We start from the raw sequence: 27,624 nt of genomic DNA, 5'->3' as shown, positions 1-27,624 counted from the left end.
GAAAGCAATCGGTTTATAGTTGATCTGATGACAGGGAAAATTGTAGTTTAATTACTTCACATTTCTGTTCTTGAGATGTTACCAGACACTTGCGCCTCCTGGAGCTCATGCCAACCCTGATTTGCCGCAATAATTCGCATCTTTATTATCAACTGAGTGGTAGACAAAAGTGAAAGAGCCTTGAATTGCGAAAAAATTCAACAAATGTTCGACATTTTTCATTTAATTTTTTTTAATCCGTAAATAACTATTTTTGTTGGACCAACAAAAATAATTTATTCGCTGCGACAATTGTTGCATCATTTGTTTTTGCAAAAATGCGTTACAGTGAAAAATTGCATGTTCAAGTTCCCTCAACTCCATCGCCTCAATGAAACCAAAAATGCGTCGGGTTTTGCACCTGTACAGTCCCTCCCACCCTATTTTCGCTACCTGATATCCCCTCCTGCCCCTCTAATTTACAGTTTCGCATTGAGAGAAGTGCTAACGATGCCCGATGGACGTTTCAAGGGTCAGTAGTGTCGTTGAATCGATTCTGATCGGATCCAATATCCAGTTAAATATTCATTCGCATATTTTATCGCATAACCCCTCAACAATTTTATCCGAAAAATTAATCACATTTCGAAAAACGATTGCATCAGGTGAAGTTTAGTGTGAGTGCATTACAAATACCGCCGTAACATTGTGGATGTGGACTAATGACGTTGAAAAAATAAATATACCGCGTGCACGGAGAAAATTATTTGGTGAATTTCAACGAGTGGATAAAGTTTAACAGCCAACCGTTCATTAACAATTCCGTAAATGTTCATCATTATTTGTGGTCCATAATATTTCATTCCTTGCTCGACCACCAACACACGAACGCTTGGAGAACTGTTTCTAAATGTAGATATGTGTTTTCCATCTAGTGAAAATTCATATTTAAAATTAATTGAACTTATTGAATGAGCAATTCGAACTGGCTCCTTTTTATAGACAACAGTGAAAATTTTTTTGGCGATAATTCTCGTGTTTCCCTAATATTAATTTTCTCACTAAAAAAATGTCACCAATTTCGTTATTGACAATTCGAATCAACTCGATTAGTTGTTAATTTCCACTAACCCCATGGCGAAATTCAACAACTGATTGATAATTCAGCAATTAATTATTACCGTGTATAGGTAGGTCATGGAACCGTGATTTTTTTTCCTCGTACGTAATTGATGATTTGACGTCATATGGAACTCCCCGAGAGCTATATAGAAACTCAATAAATATCGTGTCTAACGGATTTATTCATCAATGGTGGGTGTTCATATCTCCACTGGGATTTGTTAGTATCTGTGAGGCGTGAATTGTGCCCGCTGTAATAACGTACATGCGTACATATATAAATACTTGCTTAGTTTATCGTGTTGTGACTGTAGTGTACCGCACAACCGGTGAATTGACAGTGTCTGGATGAACGTGGTGCTGTACGGTAGCCTCTCGTTCTATGGTTTTTGGATATTTAAACAATCTGTGGATGGACGTCTTGACTAATTAGCGGCCCTTGCTCTTGGACAAATCGCATCTGGAACTTTTGGATTTTATTTTCATCCGTGACAATGGGGAGAACTCTGAAAGTTGCAGGAGTCCTCGTAGCTGTATTTTTACTTTTTGTGGTAATTTATATTTTTATATTTATTCTTAAGACGTTTTTGTTATTCACGTGGGAAGAAGGGGGAGGGGGAGAGGGATTCATTTTGTTCATTGAATTTTCAAACAAATGGCATTTCATGAAGTGAGTAGGAAATTATTGTTATATGGCAGACAGTATAGTTATCTTTACTAATAAATTAGTAGTATGCCTCGGACTAAAGTTTTTCTAAATTATTTTCTTCGGGTATTATAATAGACTCTGTAAAACCGATTGTCCTGTTTACGTTTCTAGTGATGTTTCCAGCCGTTCGATGAAATGTCAATAGAAGAACTTTAACTGGGCATAATTGAATGAATTTGAAATATCAGATTCCTTAAGCGCATCAAATTGGAATAATTGTTATGTGTTCATAAATCATCATCAAATCATTTCACCCACGATTTTCAAAGATCAAAACTGTCGCGACTTCCGTGTAACAAATAATTTAGGATAATGATTATTATTATATCCACCAGGAATTAAATGTTAATTACGGTCCGATGGGGGGCAATAATAGGTACTTTCGAGAGAAACATTTTATGTGATCGATTCAGTAGTGGACAAAAGAAAAATTGATGGATGTGTAGACACATGCGAACGTGGGTAGCTAACTCTTAAATGCAACATTTTTGCCAGTAGAGTATTGTTTACTAAATATTTGATGCAATCAATTGGATCTTTTAATTAGTATTTTGTATTCTCTGTTATGTGTTTACATCCATTCATCGCTAGAGAAGCGAGACGCGTCAGCTGTTGGCACATGGTTAATTGAATGGGCACGTGGGAGATGATGCTTTTGATTGAGGTAGTGTGATTATGATTTCGTTATAGCTACTTCATCCCTATTACTCGTTTAGTCTTAGTGATTGAGGTAATTGGAAATAGGGGAAATTACGGTTTAACACTGTTGACAAATTTTAGCGGAAATTTCTCGTACTCTTCTCGGAAATTTCTCGTGCTATTCCCGGAAATTTCTATCAAGTGATATTTTCACTACGATTTTGATCCACTTCAATACTAAAAATTCACGATATTACATACAAATCCTGGAAAATTTTTAATTCAAGCTCAATGAACGATTCAGTGGAATCAAATGAAAATTCAGAAAATTGAATTGAATACTTTCTTTGTCGTTTATCATTCAGACAATATTACAGATTCATTTATTGTTGGCATTTTTTATGAACTATGGAGAAGGTGAGACTGAATCTGACAAAATGAATGTTTGAGGAACATTGACACTAGTATGATCATAAAAAAATCCTCTAGTGGTCGTGGAAATTAACAAGGTGATGGAATACCAATAAAATATGATAATTCGGTGGAATCTGCCCTTTCAGTCTGATTCTAATTAAATGAAAACGTCGGTTCATGACTGGTAGAAAATGAAGTATAAGGGTGAATGAATTTATTGATCATCCATCAATGAATTATGAGACTACTTACCCCGGAAGAAAAATGACGACGCTGAATGAAAGTTCTGTAGAAGAAAATGGATCTCCGGTAGGGATTAGAAAGGGTAATTTATTGAAATTGCAACGGGGTTTCATTAATTTTGAATAAGACATAATGGAATTAAATTGATAGTCGATTTACGATCACAAAATAGAATCGATTAAATTAACTGTGTGGGAATGATATTAATTGTTCTTTGCTGCTTAACTCTCTGGGTGATGACGTCGGATTTTAATGAAAATGAAGGAGAAATAGAGGGGAAAAACAAAAATTCATGTCCAGTGATTTTTCTGGAATTAATGGTAATAAGAAATGAAATATCGATGATATTAATTCTATGGACCATACTTATTTCAAATGACTTTTCTGCAATTTAATTGAGGGACTTAATCAATGCAATTTATAAAAAAATCTTGAATATCGTCAAATAAATTTGAAAGAATTCCGTCATCCAATTACAGCGTAATACATTTTTTTATTCGTGCTATTGACAAATACTTCACTGAAACGACTTGTTTTATCCACCAACGTCCGCTCATGGTATTCCATTAACCGTCGGCATAACGAAAATGCCGGAGGGAGATATTCCATGAGGATTTTACATCCTTTGGGATTTGCCAGACGCAAACGAGAGTAACACTAGTCTATTGATGTTCCCCGCAGTAATGATTACGACATCCAGTTATCAGGAATTTTATCTCCAGTATTGTGTGACATCCTCCAATCTCATATTTTCAATCAAACTCAATAACGAGAACAATCACGAGAACGATATTCAATAGGCAAATTCATTCCGTGAATTTTCAATACACATTTTATAAATAGAAAATAATGGTACATTGGAGATATAATTAAAATTATTTTAGTCGATTTACCCGCCATTATTAGACAGACGATGTTGAAAGTTGATTCAGCATTCCTGCATCATTAAAGTATCCTTTCAAAAATAAATCTGAGCTAATTGATTTTCAATCAATATATTAGTGCAGTCTAGATAAAAAAATCAACAAGCGATTTGTCCTGGATTCTGAAATATTCGTTAAAGACTGACGAATAGTTAAAATAAACTCTCGTTTTATATCCCCTTTACTCGCCCCTCGCTGCCATAACTCGCTATAAAATTCATAAAAGTCCAGGTTCCCGTTATTAGCAATGAACATCGCTCAATGCAATTTTCACTGAAATTGAACTAAACTCTACATAAGAAACTCCACAATTATCGCAACTCCTCCCGGATTTCTGTGTAGTAATGAATCACTGGACTCATTTTCCTTCATAAAGGTTGCAGACCGCAATATTGTGCATATTCTCCAGTTCGTCGCTCTGACAATGAGCAATAATCTTGGTGTGTGGCCTTGCATAACGGTATACTCAATCTAGGAGACCTGCGGTCCCGGGCATTGCGTTCATCCGGCGAGAAAATTTGCCCGTTAAGTACCAATGAGTAATGTGCATGTGACTACCTAAAAATACATCCTGACAAATTTCAATATCTTACTTTCTGTCATTGTCTATCATTTTTCTTGATTATTTTTCCCCCTGGAATACCCACCGTGTTCAGTCAATGAAATCGTCCCATTTGATCTCGGGGCTGACGACAACGATGATGAAAGCATTTATCAAGTCCTGGGGGGGTGAGAGGGGGGAGTATGCGAACCCTCCGAGAAGATTAAGCAGTTGATAAGAATAATTTCCAACTTTAGTAGTACTTTTGATCCAAAAATATTATCAAAGTCATCCATAAAAAAGAGTTAATGTCTTATGATGAATTTGTCAATCAAGAAAGCTGGCAATCTACTGTTTCTTCCATAGTATATGTTGAATTCGATATTATCTGTTGAAAAGAAAAATAATTTTCAATCTGATGATACTACTGGTGATTGCTGTTGTCGATGGTGAGGATTTTCTTTGTACTTGACTCGGAAAACATCAATGTTTCATCCATCATTATCATCCCTCTTGTCTCACCTCACCATTATCCTCCCATTTGTCTCTGTCTTCATCCGGAATAAACGCCGGCTGTTAAACGACCGTGTAATTCATGTTTGCATCACAACAGGTGTTTCCGTGTCATCGGAAATGCCTCAATATTTCATATTTTTTAATGAAAAATTTCAAAGCTTTGTGAGATACAATATCCAATAGTGAATACAACAGACTTATCTCGCTGTTATTTCATGGTACAACGTCCTTTGTGCGGTTATCCATGTTTATCGAATTTTTTTAACGATCATTAAATGGAACTAATCACGCGTTGTAATCAATATTATTGTTAAATAATTTCGGTATTTCCGCGTACATGTGTTGCGAGTTTAATCAACTGTTCCGCATTCATCGCAATCAATATTAATGTGATGATCGTGTGAAGAATTGATTCGATAAATTCATCGCTGAAAAATCGCCAGTCGGTTTAAAATAATTATTGTAATTATGGGAATTATTTGATCAGTTGATCAGGAGCTGAAGGTTATCAGTGAAATTATGAATCGGTAAAACTGTCTGTTGGAAAGTGGATGGTACGAATTGAAAAAAATGAGAGGGGATGTACGAATTTTTCCGTGGTACCGTGATTTTTCACAAACGAACGATGAAATTTGCGAGCCACCGATGAAAAAGTACCGAAAATACAGATAAATCCTAGCGCGTGTACAGCGAATATTTACTCCTCAATGTTTCGTAATTTTTCCCTGTCGTTTCTTGGCAATTTTTCGTTGTTTTTTTTTCTCAACGCACATTACACTGATAGAATGGAATTCGTCGAATCATCAATAATCTCCGTGACATGTGGAGATTTTCAAATACAACTCCCTATCAGAATCATTATCACGATGATAAATTGTAAGAGATTGATGAGATGTCATTTCAACGTGATACGAAGGTTTATGAAGATTATTGGTATCAATCAATGTATCTACTCATCTTTATGCTGATAAATTGATAGGTGAAAAATTAAGAGATCTTGACGAAATGAATGTGAATAGTTGGTCGTAACATGTAAATTACACATTTCGCCAAAATGTCAGACATTTCGTTCACCAGTCAAAAACAATAAGAAATTTTAGATTTGACGAACACAATATTTTTTGGTGACGTACAATAGTTCACGTCAGACGTAAAAAAGTCTTCAAATTTTTTAAGATATCGTTTCCATGTTCCAGGTGATTCCAAGAGTCGAGTGTTATCCCCCCAATTCGCCGCTATTCTACTCCCCAGAGGATGATGTGTCGGAGGCGTTTGGATCGTCGGCGTCATCCGTGGGGATGTCCTCCCACCAGGGTAAACGTGAGGCCGGTAAACCCATCGACACTGCGACGGCTATAGATGCGAAGCGAAGGGGCGACAGGTCAGGAGACGCGGAGTTTCCGGAGGATTTTGATGACGAAACAATGCGACTCCTTGAAGACGCCTTCCGGACATCTTCAGATGACTCAGAGAAACCTGAAGACAAGTCTAACAGCAGACCCGCTGACGAAATGCAGCTCAGACGATATGACATCAAGCCCGGAATCAGTAAGTTTTGATATTTCTTCTCAATGAAAATTTCAGCGAATCAGAGCATTGCATGGAAGACTGCTAGTCTTAGCTGGAATAATTTTCAAAAAAATCGGTGGGAGTTTCAATGCTAGCCTTTCAGATGTTTCTTACCTGTCAACGACTTTCACATTGAATATTTTACGTCACATATTGGCGAAGAAAAAGTGGGTTAGTCTAACCATCGTTGGAAAAAAACGTTGCTTTGGACGAGTTTCTCCGGTAAATATTGATGAATTCGATGAATGATAACCTGTCGCTTAAAACTATAAAAACGTAGGTATGCATCTGCACACGCTTTTCATGTCCGATTGTGTGTAAATATATCCGGATATTGCTTCCTCCATTCTACTTGACCGGAATCAGAGTGGACAAATAATTAGTGAAATAGCCCTCAGCGATTCTGATGATTTTTACAAAATTGGCCCATTCAATTTCCCGTTTCTATGTCGGTATTTCACGACACGGTGGTACCTTGGTTGCGCACCACATCAACGACAGAATAATATTTAATAGAGATAATTATAAAGCACCGGTGGAATTACCACGGGAAATTTCAGTAGAATAAACAAAATTGAATGGAATAATCAAACTGGTCATTTTTTGTATTCAATATTTTCTGGTAAATATTTTAGAAACTTTAGAAACCTACCAGGTAGTTCCGTAACAATTTTCTTGAATTCCGATTTAATCTCGAGCGAGGAAAATAATCCACAATTTGTATTGAATATTTGTTTTTGTGTAAGACAAACCGATACGTCAGTTCGTGAGGAAATGAGAAGGTACGTGCGTAGCACATATGGCCGATTTCGTTTGAATAAAAAATGAAAGTGTTAAATTTTTAAACAACAATTTCGAAAAAAGGCGTTCACCGAGGAGGTGTCGGGAGAACGCATGGACACAGAGGGGTGAAATTTTTACTCCGCACGGGAAGGGAGTTGCAGAATCTATTCTAGCTACCCTCATTCCTCCATTTGTATGCGTTGTACTACCGTAGAAAGGAAATCGATCTCCATATATTTGGAAAATCTAGAATAAACGTAAGAGAAAGAAGAAAAACCCGATGCGGCACTATAGATGAGAAGATGAGAAGGCGCGTGCGTAGCACGCGTCACCGATCTCGTTGAAAAAAAATGTGAAATCGATTGCGTAGTTTTGAAGATAATAAATATATATGGTCACATATAATGGTCACATAATATGAGGACATGTAATGGTCACATAAATATGAGGTTCAAGGAATATTGTGCCGGAAGAAAAAAAAAACTGTCCCAGTAGGGTAAAATTCACCCACCATTCCAGGATTTTCGCTGTTCTGCTTAAAAATTACTGAACTGGAAGGATAACATTTTTCTACTGTAGCATAAAATTAATTTTCATGGATTAATTATTATTGAATTTTTATCCAACATTTAACAGTCACAATGCTTTCATTATGCTGCCAAAATAGTTAGAATGCTAAGCTACCCTTAATGTCCACATTAATTAACCATTTCTCCATTTTAACTTGTACCTGGCATCAGGGAGGCACAACCTCCCAGTGGTCAAATTTATATCTCCTTTTTTCCTGTGGACTACCCTTTATCAGCCATTCTGATAATTTTAAAAAATGGCCCACTCAATTCCCCGTTTCTATCTCGATATTTCAGGAGCCGGTACCTTGGTATCTCACAATATCGGCGACAGAATAATATTTCCAGAAAATTTAGATATACCAATGCCAATGAATAACAGGAGAGGACCAGTGTGTCGACACGGGGCATTTTGCGAAGACACACCTTTTTATCCGATCGAGCAGATCAACCGAGCCATCAGATCAGACACAAATCTGAAATATCTACAGGTCAAGGATGAGCTTGAGGTAAGTGAAATAGCAAAGCTTTTGAAAACTCTTACTGTCACTCTACAAGAAGGACATTTTCTAGAATCTTTTGAGTCTCTTCCATTATATACCATTTATTTATTCATCTTCATATTTTCAGCCGAACGTTTCACTAAGGACTTCAGGGCAAGAAGAAGTACTCTGTGAATCAAAGGTACCATAACTTATTCTCTATTCGATGGAATGATTTTCTGATGCCTAAAAAAGCAACTCTCATTCCTATAGTTTACGATGTCATTGATTACAGAGAGCAGTAGTTCTACCAAGGGCTGCCAAGAACAAGAACGACGAGTGGCGGTACATCATAAACACTGAGAACTTCACACAGGCAATTGGAGTGGAAACTTGCGAGTGAGTTAACATCTACTGAATTTCTATTAATCCCTAATACACGTACTCTTGAAAAATACTAAATTTACTACGCCCTCAATATTACTCGTATACTATATTTTCTGATGGATGGAATTTGGTGAAAAAAATTTAGGTTTGAAGCTACATTATTCATCTTTTCAATGATGTTCACCTCCTCTATCTGCTACAGTTGCCTGACTCGAATGTCAGGAGTTAATCCATTTGCAGCTTGAATGAAGAAAAGTAAACTTCTCACAAGGGAATTAACCGTTAGGGGAGCGCGTTCGGATTTATTACAATTTCCAGCTTATTGATTTTTCACACGACATTCGACTCGATGGGACAACGTATAATTATTGAACGAATATCCAAGGATTTTTTAAGCAAATGAAATCGCGTCGATTTAATTGTATGGGAAAAATGAGAAAGAAGTTCTTTGTATTTTATGCTTGCGTTTCGAACTTGGCGTGAAATTTCACACGCATATGTCACTTGGCAATGAATTTCATTGATGAAACTTTGCTGAACTAAAACTCATGACGCGAAGATGTGAGTGGGAATAACGCGGATATATTTATTCATTGGTAAGTACGTTGAAACTCGGGATCCGATATGGCTCAAATCATATTTTGGTGATAGAACGGTATTTCATCATAAGAAGAACAGGAAAGTATTCGGACTAGTTTTAATTAATAATGCGTTGAATGGTTTAGCAAGACCCTGAAATAATTTGTTCTCTTTTGGGAAAAGATTTAAGATGGACAATTAACATTTCTCTATTTATTTCTAGGAAAGACGATAGCCCCTGTAAACTGGTGGATAATTTCGCAGGAGGTTACAGGACGATGTGCAAACAAAATTATATCTATCGTCAACTTCTGGCTGTGGGACCTAAGAATAAAATAGCTTTGGAGAGCTTTCCAATACCAGCGAGCTGCTGCTGTCATGTTCAATTCATTGGAGATACTATTCTTCGAATGGGTACTAATCTTCAAAAGAGCGGCTCATAAGGGTCGAAGAACCAAAAGATTGGAAACAATTGAATGCATCGATGGTTTAATCGATGAATTAATTGTTACGACTTTTGGACTTTTATTATTTTTATCGTATCTTCAAGTGTCAACTGCAATGTGTACATGCAGTGGTCTTGATATTGTCAGGCAAAGAACCATGTGGGTATATGCCAACGCATCTTCCGTCGTGAAATATCAAATATCAAGAACGCTGACTTGAAAGCAAATGCTCTCTTCAATATTTCTGAAGAAGTTTCCCTCAATTTATTTTCAATGATTCAATGATTGTTCGATAAGGCCACAGAGGATTGATCGTCGCCGATGTATAAATATTACGATGCCTGAGGGCGATGGAATGAAGTATCATGGGAATGAAGGTGAATTCGCGACATTGAAAATCCAAGGAAAGACGAGATTTTTGTTTGTATCAATCAACGAAATTGTCTGTAAAATTTAATATATGAATATATATTTATATGAGATCGTGTAATATTTGAATTTTATACGATACTGTTGAAAGAGGTAATTGTGATATTTTAGATATGATTCAATTCGAGATGTAATTATTATTTTCATCAATAATATAACTAATGTATGACTATAATCAATGTCTAGATTGAGCCGTTTCGCAGAATTTTGTTTTACAGATAGTTTTTGCGGACCCTTTTGTTTAATTTAGGCAAAAATTGAAGGAGGCGATGCCGAAACCGCTCAACAGTCAAGAAACCTGATTCGATTTTCACTAGAATGACTTATTTTCTCCTACTGTCTCTCATTAAATCTGCAAACTATCATCGGTGTGTAGTTCTCATGAAAGTTTTATTTCTTTCATTTCTTAAAGTGACAAAAACCACACCCAAGAATTTTAAGGGCGTTACGATGCAATTTTAAAGAATCCGGCTATAAAATTTTCCGCCGTGATTATAACATTATTTTAGCATAAAATTATGACACTGTGAAATTTTTTCTCAAATTATGTAGGATTACAGGTGTTTATCTTTTTCCCCGTCTGATTAATAATTGAAGAATATTTTTGTGCCTACTCTCGCTCGGTTTAAGACCGACATCACTGTGCCTGACAGCTAACGTGTACAATTGATTGTGGCTGGAGAAATTAATGCAAGTACAAAATAATTAGTATATACTCTCATGAAAATCTATTTTAAGATATAATTTCGCTTCATGAGAGAAGAATTTGAAAATGAAAATGGTTGTGACTTTCTATAAAAGCCAATGCACTGTTTGAGATTTTAGGTGAATCGTTCGAGTGCTGTTAACTAATAAATATTCAAGTTTATAATTTGTACGAAAGGAGAATAAAATGCTCAAATGGAATAGAAACGTAATATTTCATTATCACTACAGAAACAAAAAATGGAAAAACAACTGAGGTATCAGTCTCTCATATTCACGAGATCATTTCATTTTTCTGCATTTAAGTTCATAGATTTCCATTCATTCCACGGATTCATCCAACATTGGAGATGTTTTCAGTTGATATCTATTGATTCGACACTGAGCAATATCGAAGGAGTGATACAGTAAGCCACCCGGCTTCTCGTACAGATGAACGGACTACTTGTGGAGCGGAAATTGCAGTTGAACAAGTGGTAAGTCATGCTGTGATAATTTATACAAAATCATCTCTTATAAGTAATAACGCGCCCCGACCGCCCACACCCAAATTGTTTGAAATAGTTGTTCATGTTCTACCATAAGTGATGAACATTTCTGCGAGATAGTTGCATGCGGAGCGAGAATCCGACCGTTTAATTGAGATCATTCCTAGGCGTCGAAGTTATCGGGAAATGTCCGACAATTTTGGAGCACGAAAACTGAAAATTTATGCTCAGTTGGCTTGAAACAATTTACAGCTGTAGAAAAATTGAGGAGAATATGTTCTCCTTCAATTTGTCAGCATGAAATTGACATACCAAAATGACTAGTACAGGGGGAAAAGGCTAACGCCTACATTGTGAACCGAAGGATTTAACGAACAGTTTAATTGGGCGGCAGAATAATCCCTAAACTTGTTGATGGTGCACATCTCTTAGACGCTCATTACTGCAGCCTCATTAAGATAATTCGAAGCCACACGACACTAAGACTTGAAGTTTTTGGGGTGATCCTCGCGCCATAAAACCCGAGTTAGAACTAATGAGTTTTTCGCATTTGTTAACGGTTTTTATAGCAAACAAATTTCTCCCTTTTGGTACAAAAATTAAAAAAGTAATTACCGAAGTACGGTCACTCTATACCTTCCCTTTTTTACTCAAAGTACGTGCCAGCAACCATTACCACGAGAAACATGCAGCAGCAATTTTCCAAATTACGGAACCATCATCATATTCACACATGCATGTATACATATGCCTCTACCATAATCATCTAATGATTGAATGACAGAAGATAAATGTTTATATGTGGTGTGCTATCAGCTACATTTCAATCATTTTGAGAGTCTTAGGGATCCATGGATAGTGAAATGGGATGGACGTAATTACTTAAGTTAATAAGGAATTTATAGACGCCAATGTCTATTGAAGAACTCTTGTCTATTGAACAAAAAATAAGCTGCGTCGCTCGCTTCAGTCGCTCCCAACGCGCGTAAATTCGAGTGCAGTAGTAGGTGTGACCCATAACGGGTCGAACCAATAACTTACCGACTAATTGGCTTTTTCATTCAATTGGAAAAACGAACCTTTGAGAGCTTTATTCAGATAAATGAACGAGATTAGAAATATTTTTTATTGGAATTCAATCAGTTGCGCGGTACATTCCAATACATTTTCTTTAACGACGTGAAATTAATTCGCCATCGGCGAGAAGATATGGTTATTGGTGCAAACAGAAATATTATTTTCAAAATAAACTGACTAGTGAACTGATTAGTGAATCAATTTATTTGGAAAATTAAGGTCTTCTTTGCATCGATCTCAACTGATTGATTTTCGTTTTCTAATCGCTGAGCGAACTGTGAGTTCCGTAATTTTTGCCAATGATTTCTCTGCGTCGAGTATTTTGATATTGAACTGATATATGGAAAGTCAAAAGACTAGGTACAGGGCAAATGGTACTGATCCACGCTCCTCAAGCATCCAGCTGTTACCCGGTAACGGATTGAACAGATGGGAAAGTGATTGAAAATGGGGCATCAGGCAATTGAATCATAATTTTGCACGTCGGGATATGTGTTGATGTTGTTTTATTACAAAATATTGATATAAATTCTCTTTACAATTCAAATCCTTCACTAGGTCGCCTGCACACGGATAGAAATACTCAGTAGAAATGGCTGAATCCAAGTTCGTTGATCGATGACGGAAATGACTAGGAAAATTCAAATGCCCGTAACGTAATTTTTCACATAAAAATTCGTAGATTCGAAAACAAAAGGGACACGTACGTCAGCGGTTGATGATTTGTTTATCTCAATTGATATGTTAATTAGAAGAGTCAATTTTGCATAAACCAAGTGTCTCCTTTTCCACCTATCGAAGCTTCTCACCATATGTATTTGATATGTCGATCTTGAAATAAGCTCTCCGAATAAGCCGAATCATATTTTCGTGGACTACCAACACGCCTATCTGTGCACCACCATTCGTTCAATACTGTTATGGGTCAATATTATTATGGGAGCAGAAACTGCTGATGGATAAAGATTCCGATAAAAAACCGTAACGCCCACCCTCCAGCATAAATGCACATTTATGGATCATTTACCCTGTACCTATTTGGGGCATAACGTTACTACCCTTTCTGAAACTCGTCCATAGATGTTATCCCCTCACAGTAAATACAAATTTTCGCTGTTGGAACCCCTGATTCATTCAAAGAATATCAACTGGAAACATCGGATAAATGCGGAGAATGTTGGACGGATAAAAACGGATTTACAGGAATTTAAGATAATTTGAAAATTCCTGAAAGAAAATACCCTATTGTACTCGGAAGAGAATATTCAGTAAAAATTACGGACTACAAGTTCCCTTACTCATTACGGAAGTGACTAGGAAAATTTAAATAGGGGTATGGTAATTTCTAACAGAAACTTCAGATATAAATTATGGAACACTCCGAATAAATTCCGTAAAAATTTCTTTAACCCCATTTTATTTTTCAGTCGCGGAAAAGAATTGTTATTATTATTAAATATTTTCCCTGTAAACCACAAACCTTCGGATATTCCTAAATTTTTCGAGTTTCGATTTTTATATAAGTTTTTTATTCGATTGTTTGTGAATAGGGTTCTTTCGGGGGTTTAAAATATTTAACTCTCTATGTGTATATTGTTGTGACAGGTCTCTGACCGCACATAATATCCGGAAATGAGATCTCGTGTGAAAATTTTGAGCATTTGTTTGTCTCAAGTATATCCGTTTAGCATAAATCAATTCCTCCTCCGTGCGATTTATTAAGCCTCTCACGTCTCTTTTCATCAGATACAGTCCATCTTGTATTTATCCCTTGAAGAGGGAACGATGGGAACTGGAGTGTTTACACAAGTTCTGTATTATTTTTTCTATTCAGATTCGGATCAATCGAGCCGCAGTATCAGGGGTCGCTTGACGGCTCAGTAACAGTTCTGTTTTGATAGATCATCCGGGTACGGAAGATTCATCGCAGTGATTATTTCACGGTCAACTGTCGATTGTTCTCCCGTTATTTGACAAATATGTTTCATATATTCATGAGGTTCCTCTTATAATCTCAAACAACGTTGTTTAATCCGGAGAAATCCGGATGCAATAAATAATTCGGGAAATTGTTGAGGAATTGTTCAGCAATCGTTTACCCATTCAGGTAATGATTCTCATCTATTTATCAGTAGCTTGTGATGATATTGGAATTAAACAGGGAATAATTATCAGGATAACATAAGCAGTGACAATAGAGAGTTGGAATATGACATAATTTCAATGTAGTAGGTAGTACGCAGGTCAATTGTAAATAGAGAAAAATACACAAGGAGAGAGAGAAAATCGGAAATTCAATCGCATCCTGGATTCAGTGGGCTGCTTTCGATTTTCATTCTCTATTGTTATGGTATCTGTGACCCTTTTTCATGGTGAATAGTCTGGAATATCGCAGTGAACAAAATTATCTGTATGGTGGGATAGGCTGAGTCGATTTTATAATTTTGATTCCAATTCTGGAATCTCTGTAACAATTAGAACTGATTAGTTCACGAAGACAACTAGAACAACAGTTGTAAATAATTGTGAAGATTGATTTGTCCAATGTGGTTTGGATATTGTTATAATTTACCCGATAATAACTCGGATTGAAGCCAATTTTTTTATAACAATATTCGTATTAACACTCGTAATCTGTAGCCCGTTATAAATTTTAGAAGAACGTTCACTTATGTCATTTGTGAAAAAGGACGGAAATCTGTTCGAAATTAAGTCTTGGTTGATGAAGAGACTGGAACCTGTTTAGAAATCATCGATCCTCTTCGGAAAATCGTAGGGGAAGTTATACCTCAACTAGTCACCTAACGGTAAGTGCCAATTTCTCATCTTAACCATTCACTCAGACTGAGAAACATTATTTTAACGTTTATTTTATTGGGCCTTCTTCTGCTACCCGATATTATTTGTTAATCATGGAGACGCCACTATTTTTCGAATTCACAACATAAATAAAAACCAAAGTATGAGACACCCTCGGGTGACATTACACTCCAGCACTCCAATATTGCTCACTTTGATATCCGGATCTTTTACTTTAATCGCGAACCAACTACTTTCAAATTATTAAAAAAAAATTTGCAGTGAATGGAGTGCATATTGAAAAATAGAGTAGAGTGTTATATTTACCATTTGAAAAATGTGAATTGTCCGATTGATATGCCAGTGACTGTTCACATTAATTAATGCAGTTAAAGGAATAGAAAATCCTCATTTTGATATTGATCTATAGGCAATCAGATTCAGAAACTAATTGAATCTAAAGTAGAGTAAAAGTGAGACGAATCCCAATCATTAGCTAGCACGTTGAAAATGTTTTGACTTTTTTGTATTAAAAATGGCAAATTGAGGTGATTTTATTTTGAAAAATTGCGCGGGTTCATTCAGTCACTTTTTGAAAGGAAAAAATTCAAAGCTCGTCATTATGACGAGCGGTACAGGCGCATCCTCTGACACAATGACAATGTACGGTCTCGGAGTAACGAACATTCGCGCAGTAACTTTGTGTATCCCCCCGGTTCCACAAACATTATAGGTGAAACGAGAAGAGTAGAGGAAAAAAGAGAATCAAGATCCGTGGTGGGTGTCATAGGGGAAAAATATATAACTCGCAGGTTAAAACTAGTGCGTCTGTGCGGGGTTGATTCAGTGAGGTGCGGCCCAACGGGTAACGTCTCGACGCGTTTTGAATGCCTCAACATACCTACGAGGCCAGTCAGATTCTCGCCGCTCTTCCGTTAGCCCACGCGTCTTAGAATCCGCGTGTTTATTGTTCCACTGAACATTTCTTCGTACAAACAACGCGATGAGTGAGACATTCAACGCTCCAATAAATTCATCTACATTTATTTATTCATCCATCGTTATTTTTTTATGTGCTGGTGATATTTTTAATATGATCAACGATCAATAACAATCGAAGTATCCTGGTTATATATAATCTATGATTCGATGTGAGATTATGGAAATATTCTGGGAGAATGAATTATTCAAATGGCGATACCGCCATTGAGAAATTCGATAAAAAAATAGTGGTGTGGTATGGATTGCCGAAGCTTCGGAAATTATTATTAAAATATTCTAAAAGCTGGAAAACGGAGGTATCAGATCTATGAAGTTCGACTGCTTTACGGAGTTCTGTTTGTATTTGGTATTGAGTTGGAATTAATTTGAATTTGCGGTGAAAAGTTGTGATTAAAACTGAAGGGAAGAATTACAGCTTTGGGGGTAAATTATTGGAAAGTTCTTCGAATCTTGGGTAATTCTTTACCCTCTCTCGATGATGAAATGATGAGAGCAAAGAAAAAAAAGTCAGAGAATTAATTGACACTTCAGAAAATTTATACTGAAAAATTGAGCTTGAAATGTGATCGCAGTATGCGATGTAAAAAACAGTTAATGGGCAACTTCAAGGAAGATTTATTTATTTTTTGAGTGAACATGGGAAGCTGGATTTACACTAAAAATGAAGGTAACTTTTTAGCAGCGTGATGATTGCACGATCACTTTTAATTTCGGTAGTAATTTGAGCGGATTTTTTATTTCTTTTCGATTAAAATCATTCCAATAAAATATGCAATATCATCGCTTTTCAAAATTGGACATTTGTTTTAAAATAGTCATCTGCAAATAGCTCTAAAACTATTCGACGGATATCAATTTTTTTTATTTCGAAGTGCTCGCTTGCGTGAATTCTATCGGAGTCTGTGAAAGTATGTGACCGCGTTAAGTCAAAGTTTTTGAGATATCTCGAATTTGCGGTTTTTCATTACAAATTCTCGAACATTGTATCTAAAGCTGTTTCAGTATATATTTCAAGATTAATTAATCGGATGATATTTTGTAATCATATTAACGACTGATGGAACAACGTTCAGTGTTTCATGATGGAAACTAATTTGCTTCATGTGATGAAATTGCACCTGCTTTGTAAATTTGATTTGGGCTGTCATAATGATAGGGAATCGCTGCGGACCCATTGGAAAGCTTACTCCTAATGGAATTGGTAGAAATAAAGGAAATGACTAATAACGTAAAAAGTTATGGTCCATGCCTTTTGGCGAATAGGCTCGACCCCTGCTTGTTTTATTCTTCCTCTATGATAAAATTTGAAAGACCGTAATAGACCTGATTATCCATGAATCTCCAGTAACAATGAAATGTGCACTTTTTCTTCACTTTTATCCAAAATTTATCGATCTCATAATTTTTTAATTTTTTATTTTCGACGATGAAATAGCGAAACTAAATTAATCCTTTTCTTCGCGAATGTCTACGAATGAATTAACCAAAAAATGTTGGAACCACAATTTTATAAATTAAATGTGGCCATTTTTCTCAACAACTTTTGTTACTCTCGCGGCGATTTTCTTGTCTCTCGATGAAAAAATTACGAACAAAATTAAACAGAGCTGATTTTCCGTGAGTGTAAATGGACAATGAAATATTAAAATGGTATCGCAATGGGAGATTAAAAAAAATTGATCGAATTTCAAGGCAAAATTTTTTTTTCAAATAATACGAAGAGCTGCATTTAATCATGCTTGAAGGTAAATGACGGAATAAACGAGGGAGCTTTGATTCGAGTGATTATGTCATGACTCAGTGAATAGAGATTTCCTAATGCCTGTGTGATACGTCAAACACTGAGTGACGCAGAAACTAAGGAAGGGTCTGACCACTCAACGGTTGCAACTACTTGGATACAGAAAGCCCGTGACAATAGTTAGAGTCACACGGCTTGTTAGAAAGTTTGTTCGACCATTTGTCTCCATCAGAATTGTAAAGAGGGGTCGGAATGATAGACTAGTCACTAGATGTTGGGGAGCCGTCATAACTGTTGAGTCTGAGAGCACATATGAATCATTAAATTTAAGTTAACACTCGGTTTGTCCCATTGCACTATTGACAATGAAAGATATTTCAAAAGCATTCTTTGCGTTGGAATGGAATTTTTATTGTGTTAAACCATTGATCCTAGAAATATTCTTCAATTTTAAGAACCTCTCCATCATTCCTGCTTTACTCTTCAAATCCAGGAAAACTATTTCATTATCTCATCATTATTATGACCATTTTTTATTTCTTCTATCAGGAACTTAGGAAAAATGGTTGATTACTTTACTAGGCAGGCAGTTTATGGTTTTATTACGGTCGTTCGAGCGTTTAGACCTAGACATGTCCCAAATTTTGTGGCGCCCTTTCCTCTCGACTCTTTGTTCCATATTCAAGCACATTAACCAATACCAATGGGTATGCGTCTTTTCAACCAATTACAGCTAGTCGAATTTTCCTTCAAGTTGCGCACATGAAACAGATGAGTTAATTAAAAATGTGTGCATCAATGCTCGGGATTAATCTACTATGAGTTATACTGAATATTATTGACGGTTGTAAAGTTGATGTTAGCTTGGAATTGTCGATAAATTACTAGGGAACGGGTGAACCGCTGTAAGACAAATTAAACATTTGTACTAGTGCATCTAATGCGAATATTTGCGAGGGGAAATTTCAAAGGGTTTCTGTATGTATACGAGAATCCTGAAGTTATTTTAGATATAATATTTTTATTCGGCAGTTTTTTAATACACATACTTATATATTTGTTTCATCCATTTATCTGCTTTTCCCCTGGGAAAGAGTAATCCAATTTCACATATGGAGAATACTCACAACTCCTGAAAAAATGTATTTATTGCGGGATGTGGTGAATTATTTACTGAAATTTTTCTCCCACGAATAAAATTGTACTATCTCCCTGGGGAGGCCTCAGAGAACAATCGAAACGTTGAATGCTCTATGGTCGCTTGGGATTGAGCCATATTTTCATTGACAAACTGACCGATAAGTCAAAATAACGGAAATTCAACTTTTTATTGTAATGCAAAATTAGATTCAGTTCCAACGTTTGTTTAATCGGAAATTTTTTTTTTTTAACTCTCTTTTCGATTAAAATAGAAAATGATTTAACCTGAGGTCACGCAAGTTCATCCACCGGGTATAGTAATAGAATGGTTCACGCACATCAAACGAGTCTCATTAATAGTTAATGAATGGCTCACTTGAATGACGAAAGCCAAGTAAAACAACTCCTCAAATATACATTCGTTCATTATTAACGAATGTACGTTTAGTGGGATCGAACAGACGCCCACCTACAAGTAAAATCCATTCGTTAACAACAACTAATCCGTTCTGTCATGGCATCTTCGCGAAATTTAATATTTTGTTGAGAGGCAATTGTAAAAGATGATAATTCCGAGCCCCAAAATTTAATTTTGAGAAAAAAATCCCATGGAAACAGGGTTTCAATTTTGTTTTTCTTACATCATGAAAAAGATCCTCTCCACGGGGTGGGTTTCCCTTAATCCATCAAATTCTATGAAGACAGGGAGTGTTAGGCAGCCTTGAGCCGTCAATAACTCAACGATCCTTCCACCACTTTGGAGTCCTTTTGTTAAGCTCTAAGATAAGAATAATTTCACCTGAATCCTCCGGTCCGATCTTGAGATCTAAGGCTAGTTAATCCAACGTGAAACCCAGTGAGAGATAAACTCAAGTTGATTGGATCTTTATGAAGCAGATCAAAGAATTTTCATGAATTTCATTGAATTTCCAATTACTCCTTCGTCAGTTATGTCGGCTTTGAAATCCCATGAGGACATACATTGAGCGATCACCTAGGACTAAGACCCTTGAGAAAAGCCGGTTCAATATAATCCAATTTCCTTCATTCAAAATTCATCGCTATTCCGAAGATTACTAGAAAGAGCAAATATCCCAAATGCATTCATTTCATCGAATTTGTAATTGAATTCCTTCAAATTGATGAGGTTATTTTCTAATTTTCATCGACTTCCCGAATTCTCTAGAAGACGACACACAGTGGCACCTAATACTTCTCAATAGGTACTCTCCCTTTTTTTTCACTCATTTTGTTGGCTATTTCCTAAACCCCACAAACACATTTCCCATTTTTAGGAAAAACCGTTTTTGTAGAATCTAGCATTTTTTTCATTTCTAAAAAATGTCGACAGAAAATGCAAACAATTTAGACATCCGTTCGTGCTGTGTAATTTTCCAATGCGAGTTTTCTTCTTTATTAAAACTGAGTTATTTTACTTTATGAAACTTTGCAGATCGTTAAACGATAAGTTAGCGGGATAGTCGACTTTTATCTGCTATTTTATAAAGTTCGGAATCTCTATACCATGGACACAATTAAATAATTATCAATATGGAGCTCGATTTTTTAATCTCTTGTCCTAATTGTCTTCTAGTTTAGATTATCCTTATTATTAAAGTTTAATCATATCCCTAGCGAAAGAGATTCCTCATAAAAAACGTACCACAACTGTCTGTTCACAGAGGATATGGCGGGATCTGAGGGAGGTAGTGAAAACATTATTACAATTTTTTCTGTAACTCTCAATTTTCTCGACCAAATAAGGTCTTCATGAAAATTGTGGTGTCTCTTAGATTGGGAGATATTACTCCAGGGCTGAACTGGGGAGGTCAAGTCTACTTTGTCTTTCCTGCGTCTGTTTTAACTCATTAGAGAGTCAGAGGAGGTTGTAAAAAAAATTTGTATAAGTTGACATTCTCTATAGATAATTATTAATGTTTCCATATTATTCATTGAAATGGAAAATACTGGTTAAGAGGACGTGCTATGGTAGTGTCATCTCTTCTCCTATAACTGACTGAGAAGTGCCTCGACAGAGAAATGATTTAGTAAAGTAGGAGGGAGGATAATAGAGAGCAGGCAATACCGAAGAAAATGATCTCCAGCGATTATTCTCCAGGGGCTTACGTGGGATCCTCATGAAAATTAGATTCGAACCACTATCTCTACAATGACAATTTCCCGCCCAACATCCTACGACCGATTTTTTTTCCTCCACTACCCTCACACTTTCATCACATTTTTTTTCAACTTTTAGTGAGGTCCTTTGGCATTCCCTCGAGTGAATAACTAGTTACATTCTTCCTTTCTCCAGGAATTTTTGTCAGTCATGTTTACTGCATGTATGTACAAATAAATAGACATGATAAAGCATCCAGTGTTTTCCGAGACGACTGTTGTTAAAATGAAATTGCACAATTTTTGCGCACGTACGAAACTAATGAAAAGCTCTTGCCATCCAATTCCATAATTATATGGGATTTTCATGCCAGATTCCGGGAAAGCTGCCACCATTGTTTTCATTCTCTGGATAATTTATAGCACACCGCGGCATAAGTATAATCAGAGTAAAAAACGCTGTGAGAAGTAAGGAATGAAGAGGTTTTGTGAGACACTACTCAAGAATTTATCATGCTGGGTTGTTCTCAAATTAGCTGTTAGCACAACTGAAAGTAAAGGGACAAATGAAGTCCTGCATCAAAGATGAGGCACTTGTTTCATGACTCGGCAGTCATAAAAAATGAGGGGCGTAATGAAGTGCAAAAGGTGAAAAAGTTGGTGAAACGAGAGTGCTCAAGGTGTTAACGAGTTGCTAGAGAGGGAAACGGAAATTTTTAAGTGATACAGAGTAGCGGCTGCGATTGAGACATCTTTATCTTTTTGAGAAATTAGAGGATGAAAGGACCCCCGAAGGAATTAGATTATTGCGAGTTTTCTCTTTGTGGAATGTTTTCAGTCCTCGGAATTTTCAGATTCTCGTGAAATATCGGAATCAGCTACACTTCATCATTAAAATTACGTAACTGCATTGCCCCACTGTAATTATTAATGTCGTTTGATTTTTGTCTATATTTTATTAGGAATAGAAGCATTTTATTGGCCAATTAATTTTTGAAGCAACATAATTAATTCAGTAGTGACCTGGTAAAGCGGTTCTGGTTAGTCACCTGTTGTTGAAAACCTTTATTTTCATGCCAATTATGGACAATGATAGTCACCAACATCGAAATAACAATGACTGGGACGATCGAGATGGTTGACAATGTTGAATTTAATTAATTATTGAATTCATTTTTAAATACCTCATTATGTAAATTCCATACAATGGCAAGTGACTAATTTATATGAATAAAAATATACTGGCAACGTTATCATAAGAGTAATTGCCCACTTGTTTTTTTTTTTACTACGCGCATAAAGAAAAAGTGAATTTCATTTTTCAGAGAGCGCCAATAAAAATTGTGCACTGTGATGGAAATTCCCTGGAAACAGAATGAAAAACGTAATTGAGATATTTTCCTAATGAACCCTGCACAAGTGTCGTTCAAGCAGTCCAGACCTTCTGTCTCCCATGAATATTTCGCATACTCTACTACTCTGATTAATTGCCTGTCCATCCCCCGTCTTAATACTGTTGTCGCATAAATGTTACTATTTCCGCATCGCCAGAGGGCTCATATTCATTTCGACCCTCTCTCCTCATTTCCCAGATTAGCGTCCAATTCTCCCATTTTCATAAATAATGCAGCATAAGGCAGTCCTTCCATCTGGGTGGGTTATTTGTTGGAGGGTTCTTAACATTAACCGGGAACAATTATCAAATTGCTATTGAGTAAATTTTTTTTAATAAAAAATCTCCAGGAAGAGATAGTTCATTATCAAAACTCCGTTCGCTGTGAAGTTGCGATTATCTGTGCATCAAGAATTATAAAAGTTTCGGTGGAAATTTTACTGGAAGATCTGAGGTCCGATGAGACTCTGTGACTCTTCATGAATGAAAACTTTGTAAAACACAGTTTGTAGCCTTATCTAAGTAGATGAAAATTCTGTCATGAAAATACTTCCTCATGAGACGAGGACTTTTTAACTTTACGAGAATTTAAATCAACATTCTTATTTCCTTATTCGCAAGTCCATGTTTGTTGAAGAAACATAAATAATCAGAGCCAATCTAGTCGAAAGTTTAAAGGTCGATTATTAACTCTGAGTGGTGTTGAGTTTCAGTTATGAGGCCCCTATTAAATTCCAGGGGAGATGATGGAGTTGAGATAGAAGACAGAGGTTCGAGTGGAGGTTAGAAATGAATTAAGAGAGGATGAAGTTACAAGGGTGACGCTTTAAACTTACGCCAAGTGACACGTATAGAGTGAAGAGTTGCGAATAAGTTGGTCGGGGGAACTTTAGTGAGGAAGTTTAGTTGAGGGAAACCGCTACTGCATGGGCTGGGGATTACACATTCCGTCTTTCAAATAACAAAAATAATCGTCGATGTAACATCTGGGCCAGCAAAATATAAAATACATAATTACTATGGGAACATAGATTTTTTTTATTCTCGCGCCTCATACAGTTCTCTTTACGAAACAGCTAAAAGCCTAGTTCTTACTTAGATTTAAAAATGGGAAATTTCACGTCGAGAAACCGAAATGTTTATTTTGTATTTTTGGTGACAACTCAATTCCGCATTCATTTTTTTTCGTCCATTTCGGTGGTGTGAAAAACGTTCCTGGAGGAGACAGTTCAATCAAAGTACTATTCATGGGGTACCGTTCTAGTCCATTCCACTCCTCTCATATGTCTATATTGGTAGAGGATCGTAGTTCGGGGGAATCCAGGTAAATACGATTTTTTATTGTGTGAAGAAAAAAACTAGTCAATTATCAGAGGATAGTGAGGTGTACATATGTCAAAAAAAATCTGCCATTTCTTACAGTGGTATATCTTCTAAACCAAAAATCCTGTTCTCCCCCCCCCCCCTCCGGATGGCAAAAAATTTGAGAAAAATGAATGTAACAAAAATTCATGTTTTAAATAATATATATAGAAATAACATCTACTAATTATTCTTCTCTCCACTAACGATATTAACCCGAATCAAGTAATGAACGCAAACTGACGCAAACTTTTTGTTAATTTCCCCGAAGCAATTAGATACCCCTTCGTCTTCTTGAATTATATAAAAAAGTTTTACGAACTTAAGGAACGTAATTAACTGGATAGTAGTACAGAAAACATAGTTTTTCAGTAAGTCAATAAAATTTATCAGCTTCGAAGTGGAGTGCATCGAAATTTGTTGTACACCGCGTAATTAACTATTCCATAATTACGTTGTTACTTATTCTTTTTCGAAGTGCTGAGGAAGGGAAGTGCACATCACCTATAACTTGATTGTGATCCAATCGTCTGAGTCATCTCACCAATATTTATCGAAAAAGGAAAGTTGGTATCTAGAGAACGTGCTGTGGGGACGCAACTAGTGTCTCATGAACCTTAAGGGTGTCACAGTCTGATAAAAAAAAAAGAGAGTTGATGAATTTTTGATAGTGGAGTATAATTTTTCACGCTCATAGCATTCATTTGAATGAATAAAATCGATTAAATTTCAAAGACTGAAGGTGTACCGAGTCACTGTGTAATTTCTACCTCTCCATCCATTAATCGTATTCCTTTCGGCTCTATGTGGACAGTCTCAATACATTGACGTTATTTGCGAATACCAAAGGACTTATCCAATATTGAGAACACACAAGTGATGCGATCGGTTGGCAAACAAACTCGACAGAGATATTGAACTAAGGTTTCTAGAGAATTCCAATGTAGTTGAAGTCCATCTATTCTCTTATTATACGTCTCAGTTTTTCTGAAAAGGATAATTTTCATCGGTGCATCCACTATTATTTTCGAAACATTAAAGATGTAAAAATGGTGGTTGTTATGAATAAATGAAAAACGTAGATTTCTGTCATTAACTACTAATTTTCCATTTTATCTCACTCCCAAAAATTAACTGAATTGCCTCATTTTCAAGGGCTAAGGTACCTTGATGTTAATTAATCGTCTCCTTTTCTCATCTACACGGACAATCTCATAACAGTGAAGTTATTTCCGAATACCGAAGGACTCTATCCATTACTGAGAATATACAATGCGACAGGAGAACAGATAAATACCACTGAGCTATTGGACTTAAGTTTCCAGAGAGCTAGAAATTCACTGAATACTCGTCCAATAACATCATAAATACATTATGGCATCTTGTTACACTCCCCTGTGGAAGCAAATGTCAAGTTATTGGGATATGCCAGGATTCGAAGAGACAGTCTGACTACTATGCATTTCCCTTGCACTTTGTTTGTCACAAGGAAATACAAAGCTGTCGTGTCGTATAACAAGAATATTGAAAATAAATTTTTAAAGCCGTTCAAAATGTCATGACACTGAAATAACGTCTTAACAACTGCTGGGCTCTGTATTTTCTTATCATGGGAGTATCATCAGACATAATCGACATTGATAGACTTGACATTTTCAGGGTAGGAGTCATGAAGGAACGTGTTTCACGAAGGAAGCATTGTGAACCATCTCGAGTAACAAACATGATATTCAGGTGGTATTCCATACAGCCATGATCAACGCAACCATCTCGTCTCTGAACTACGTGGCTGATTCTATTACTGAAGTGACAACAAGTGGTAAAAACTCGAGTGAACCCAATGTAACGTCAAGCGTACATGACACATATCGTTGTGATCAATTTGTAACATCGGGTAGTATTTTGGGAGCTTTATGGTTTCAAATAATACTGTATATACTGTATGGGGTAGTATTTGTTGTTGCGTTACTTGGTAATGCACTGGTGTGCTATGTTGTATGGAGCAGTCCACGAATGAAAACAGTTACAAATTACTTTATTGTTAATCTTGCCCTTGGGGATCTACTCATGGCTGTATTCTGCGTACCAACGAGCTTTGTGAGCACCATTATTCTGCAGTACTGGCCATTTGGTTCGAAAATGTGTCCCGGCGTTAATTTCGCACAGGTGAGGCGATAACGATATTCCGTAATTGGAAATATCTTCAATTCGGTTTTCGGAAATTTGCATTATTGTTGTGTTGAAACTACTAAAAATAATTTCTAATGAAATTCATACATTCGAAGGTTGATTTTCATGTGCTGATCAAGAAAAGCTGTCATTGATTCATTCGACTCCTTTAACGTGATATTAAATGTTTATGTAAATATTAAAGTGGATAGAAACTGGTAACCTGGATCAATTGCGTTGATTTATTTTGCAACTTCACGAAATACTTCAATTGAATAATTTAAATAACCATTTTGAGTAAGTGATAATGTTCCTAGAAAATTAACAAAATAGGATTTACGAAGCGTAAACAGACATTATAAAAGTTTTTTTTTTCAACTTTAAATGAGATGTTTTTATAATTATCAGTTAAGCTTGACTCACTAGATTATCCAATTATTTTGTTCTCGCGTCTGGTAACTATTTCAGAATTCAATTATCAAGTTGGCCAGCAAAATATGTGACACTGACAGGAGTGTGGAATTTCATGAATTTCAGAACTGTATATTTACCGAATTTTGTTTTGAAATTTCATTAATTTAATTTACAATTCAATTGTTTTTCTGTCCGAATATCAACTATAATTCCTGCCAAAGAGCTTTCGAAGCACTTGTACTACTTGTTTGCCCTAGCAATCACCAGGAGTCAAACTATTTTTACTCAATATAATTCAATGGTAGCTTCTATTTCCACTTTCATCATTTTTCATTCAAACTAATAATGGGTTTTTGAAACTTTACAGGCAGTTTCGGTTCTCGTGAGTGCCTACACCCTCGTGACAATTAGCATTGATCGTTTTGTCGCGATCATGTGGCCGTTATCCCCACGTACGACCAGGCTGCAGGCAAAATTATTGATCGTGGCTGTTTGGATACTGGCCGTGACTGTTTCATCACCAATCGCTGCTGTATCCGAGCTGCAACAGCCAGATGAGAAATATCACATATGTGATCAATTTATATGTGCGGAGCACTGGCCCGAGGGGTATCAAAGGTGAGTATGGTCTTTGTACAGCACGAATTTTCACGTAGATGTTCCTATTTGAAAATTTCAGTCTACAAGAAACCTCAACCTGTGGGGACAAGTCTCATGAAGTTGATCTCTATTGACGATCACTTTCATGGGATAAAAAATACGGATTATTAGATTTTCGTAACTTCTTTATTATCTGAGCCCTCACGGTTTACATATCAAAGACAATGCAATATCAAATCTCCCAATCGATATGCGCAGTAAATCGTATTTAGTTCGCTGGATGCAG

At 36.2% G+C, this 27,624-nt stretch overlaps 2 protein-coding genes across 13 annotated transcripts in view; both read left to right on the top strand.

Annotated features, from left to right (window-relative positions):
- Positions 1–511: 511 nt before the first annotated feature.
- Positions 512–11,242, top strand: LOC135163476 (uncharacterized). 9 transcript variants are annotated; one of them, XM_064123377.1, is made up of 8 exons: positions 512–803; positions 1,170–1,293; positions 1,416–1,652; positions 6,283–6,634; positions 8,305–8,516; positions 8,638–8,691; positions 8,785–8,888; positions 9,679–11,242. In XM_064123377.1, exons 3-8 carry the CDS (start codon positions 1,596–1,598, stop codon positions 9,896–9,898), a joined length of 999 nt encoding a protein of 332 aa, XP_063979447.1. In that variant the 5' UTR covers positions 512–803; positions 1,170–1,293; positions 1,416–1,595; the 3' UTR covers positions 9,899–11,242. The 9 variants fall into 9 exon arrangements, with proteins under 9 accessions (XP_063979447.1, XP_063979276.1, XP_063979109.1 ...); XM_064123465.1 differs by having other exon boundaries at positions 533–656; XM_064123206.1 differs by having other exon boundaries at positions 1,170–1,652.
- A 126-nt stretch (positions 11,243–11,368) lies between these two features.
- The window catches only part of LOC135161506 (RYamide receptor), a 32,131-nt gene continuing 15,875 nt past the window's right edge, over positions 11,369–27,624 (top strand). The window contains exons 1-4 of one of the 4 annotated variants that reach the window (XM_064119263.1): positions 11,369–11,511; positions 15,258–15,407; positions 25,815–26,321; positions 27,106–27,356. In XM_064119263.1, the coding sequence (XP_063975333.1) occupies positions 25,908–26,321; positions 27,106–27,356 (665 nt within the window). In that variant the 5' untranslated portion in view covers positions 11,369–11,511; positions 15,258–15,407; positions 25,815–25,907. Of the gene's footprint in view, positions 11,512–14,470; positions 14,708–15,240; positions 15,408–15,511; positions 17,069–25,814; positions 26,322–27,105; positions 27,357–27,624 lie in introns of those variants that run through there. The other 3 variants (XM_064119190.1, XM_064119421.1, XM_064119333.1) reach the window with 3 other exon arrangements.

The sequence above is a fragment of the Diachasmimorpha longicaudata genome, chromosome 1 (assembly GCF_034640455.1).
Source record: "Diachasmimorpha longicaudata isolate KC_UGA_2023 chromosome 1, iyDiaLong2, whole genome shotgun sequence".
Classification (NCBI taxonomy): Eukaryota; Metazoa; Arthropoda; class Insecta; order Hymenoptera; family Braconidae; genus Diachasmimorpha; species Diachasmimorpha longicaudata.
The sequence above is the reverse complement of the archived record's forward strand: the minus strand, read 5'-3'. Positions and strand labels throughout refer to the sequence as shown.

What these genes read in the sequence shown, in the direction of transcription:
- LOC135163476 (XM_064123377.1), top strand. Translation starts at nt 1,596, where the DNA reads ATGGGGAGAACTCTGAAAGTTGCAGGAGTCCTCGTAGCTGTATTTTTA. An exon ending in CTGTATTTTTACTTTTTGTG is followed by an intron (nt 1,653 to 6,282) that starts GTAATTTATATT and finishes TCCATGTTCCAG; the next exon opens with GTGATTCCAAGAGTCGAGTG. An exon ending in ATTGGAGTGGAAACTTGCGA is followed by an intron (nt 8,889 to 9,678) that starts GTGAGTTAACAT and finishes ATTTATTTCTAG; the next exon opens with GAAAGACGATAGCCCCTGTA.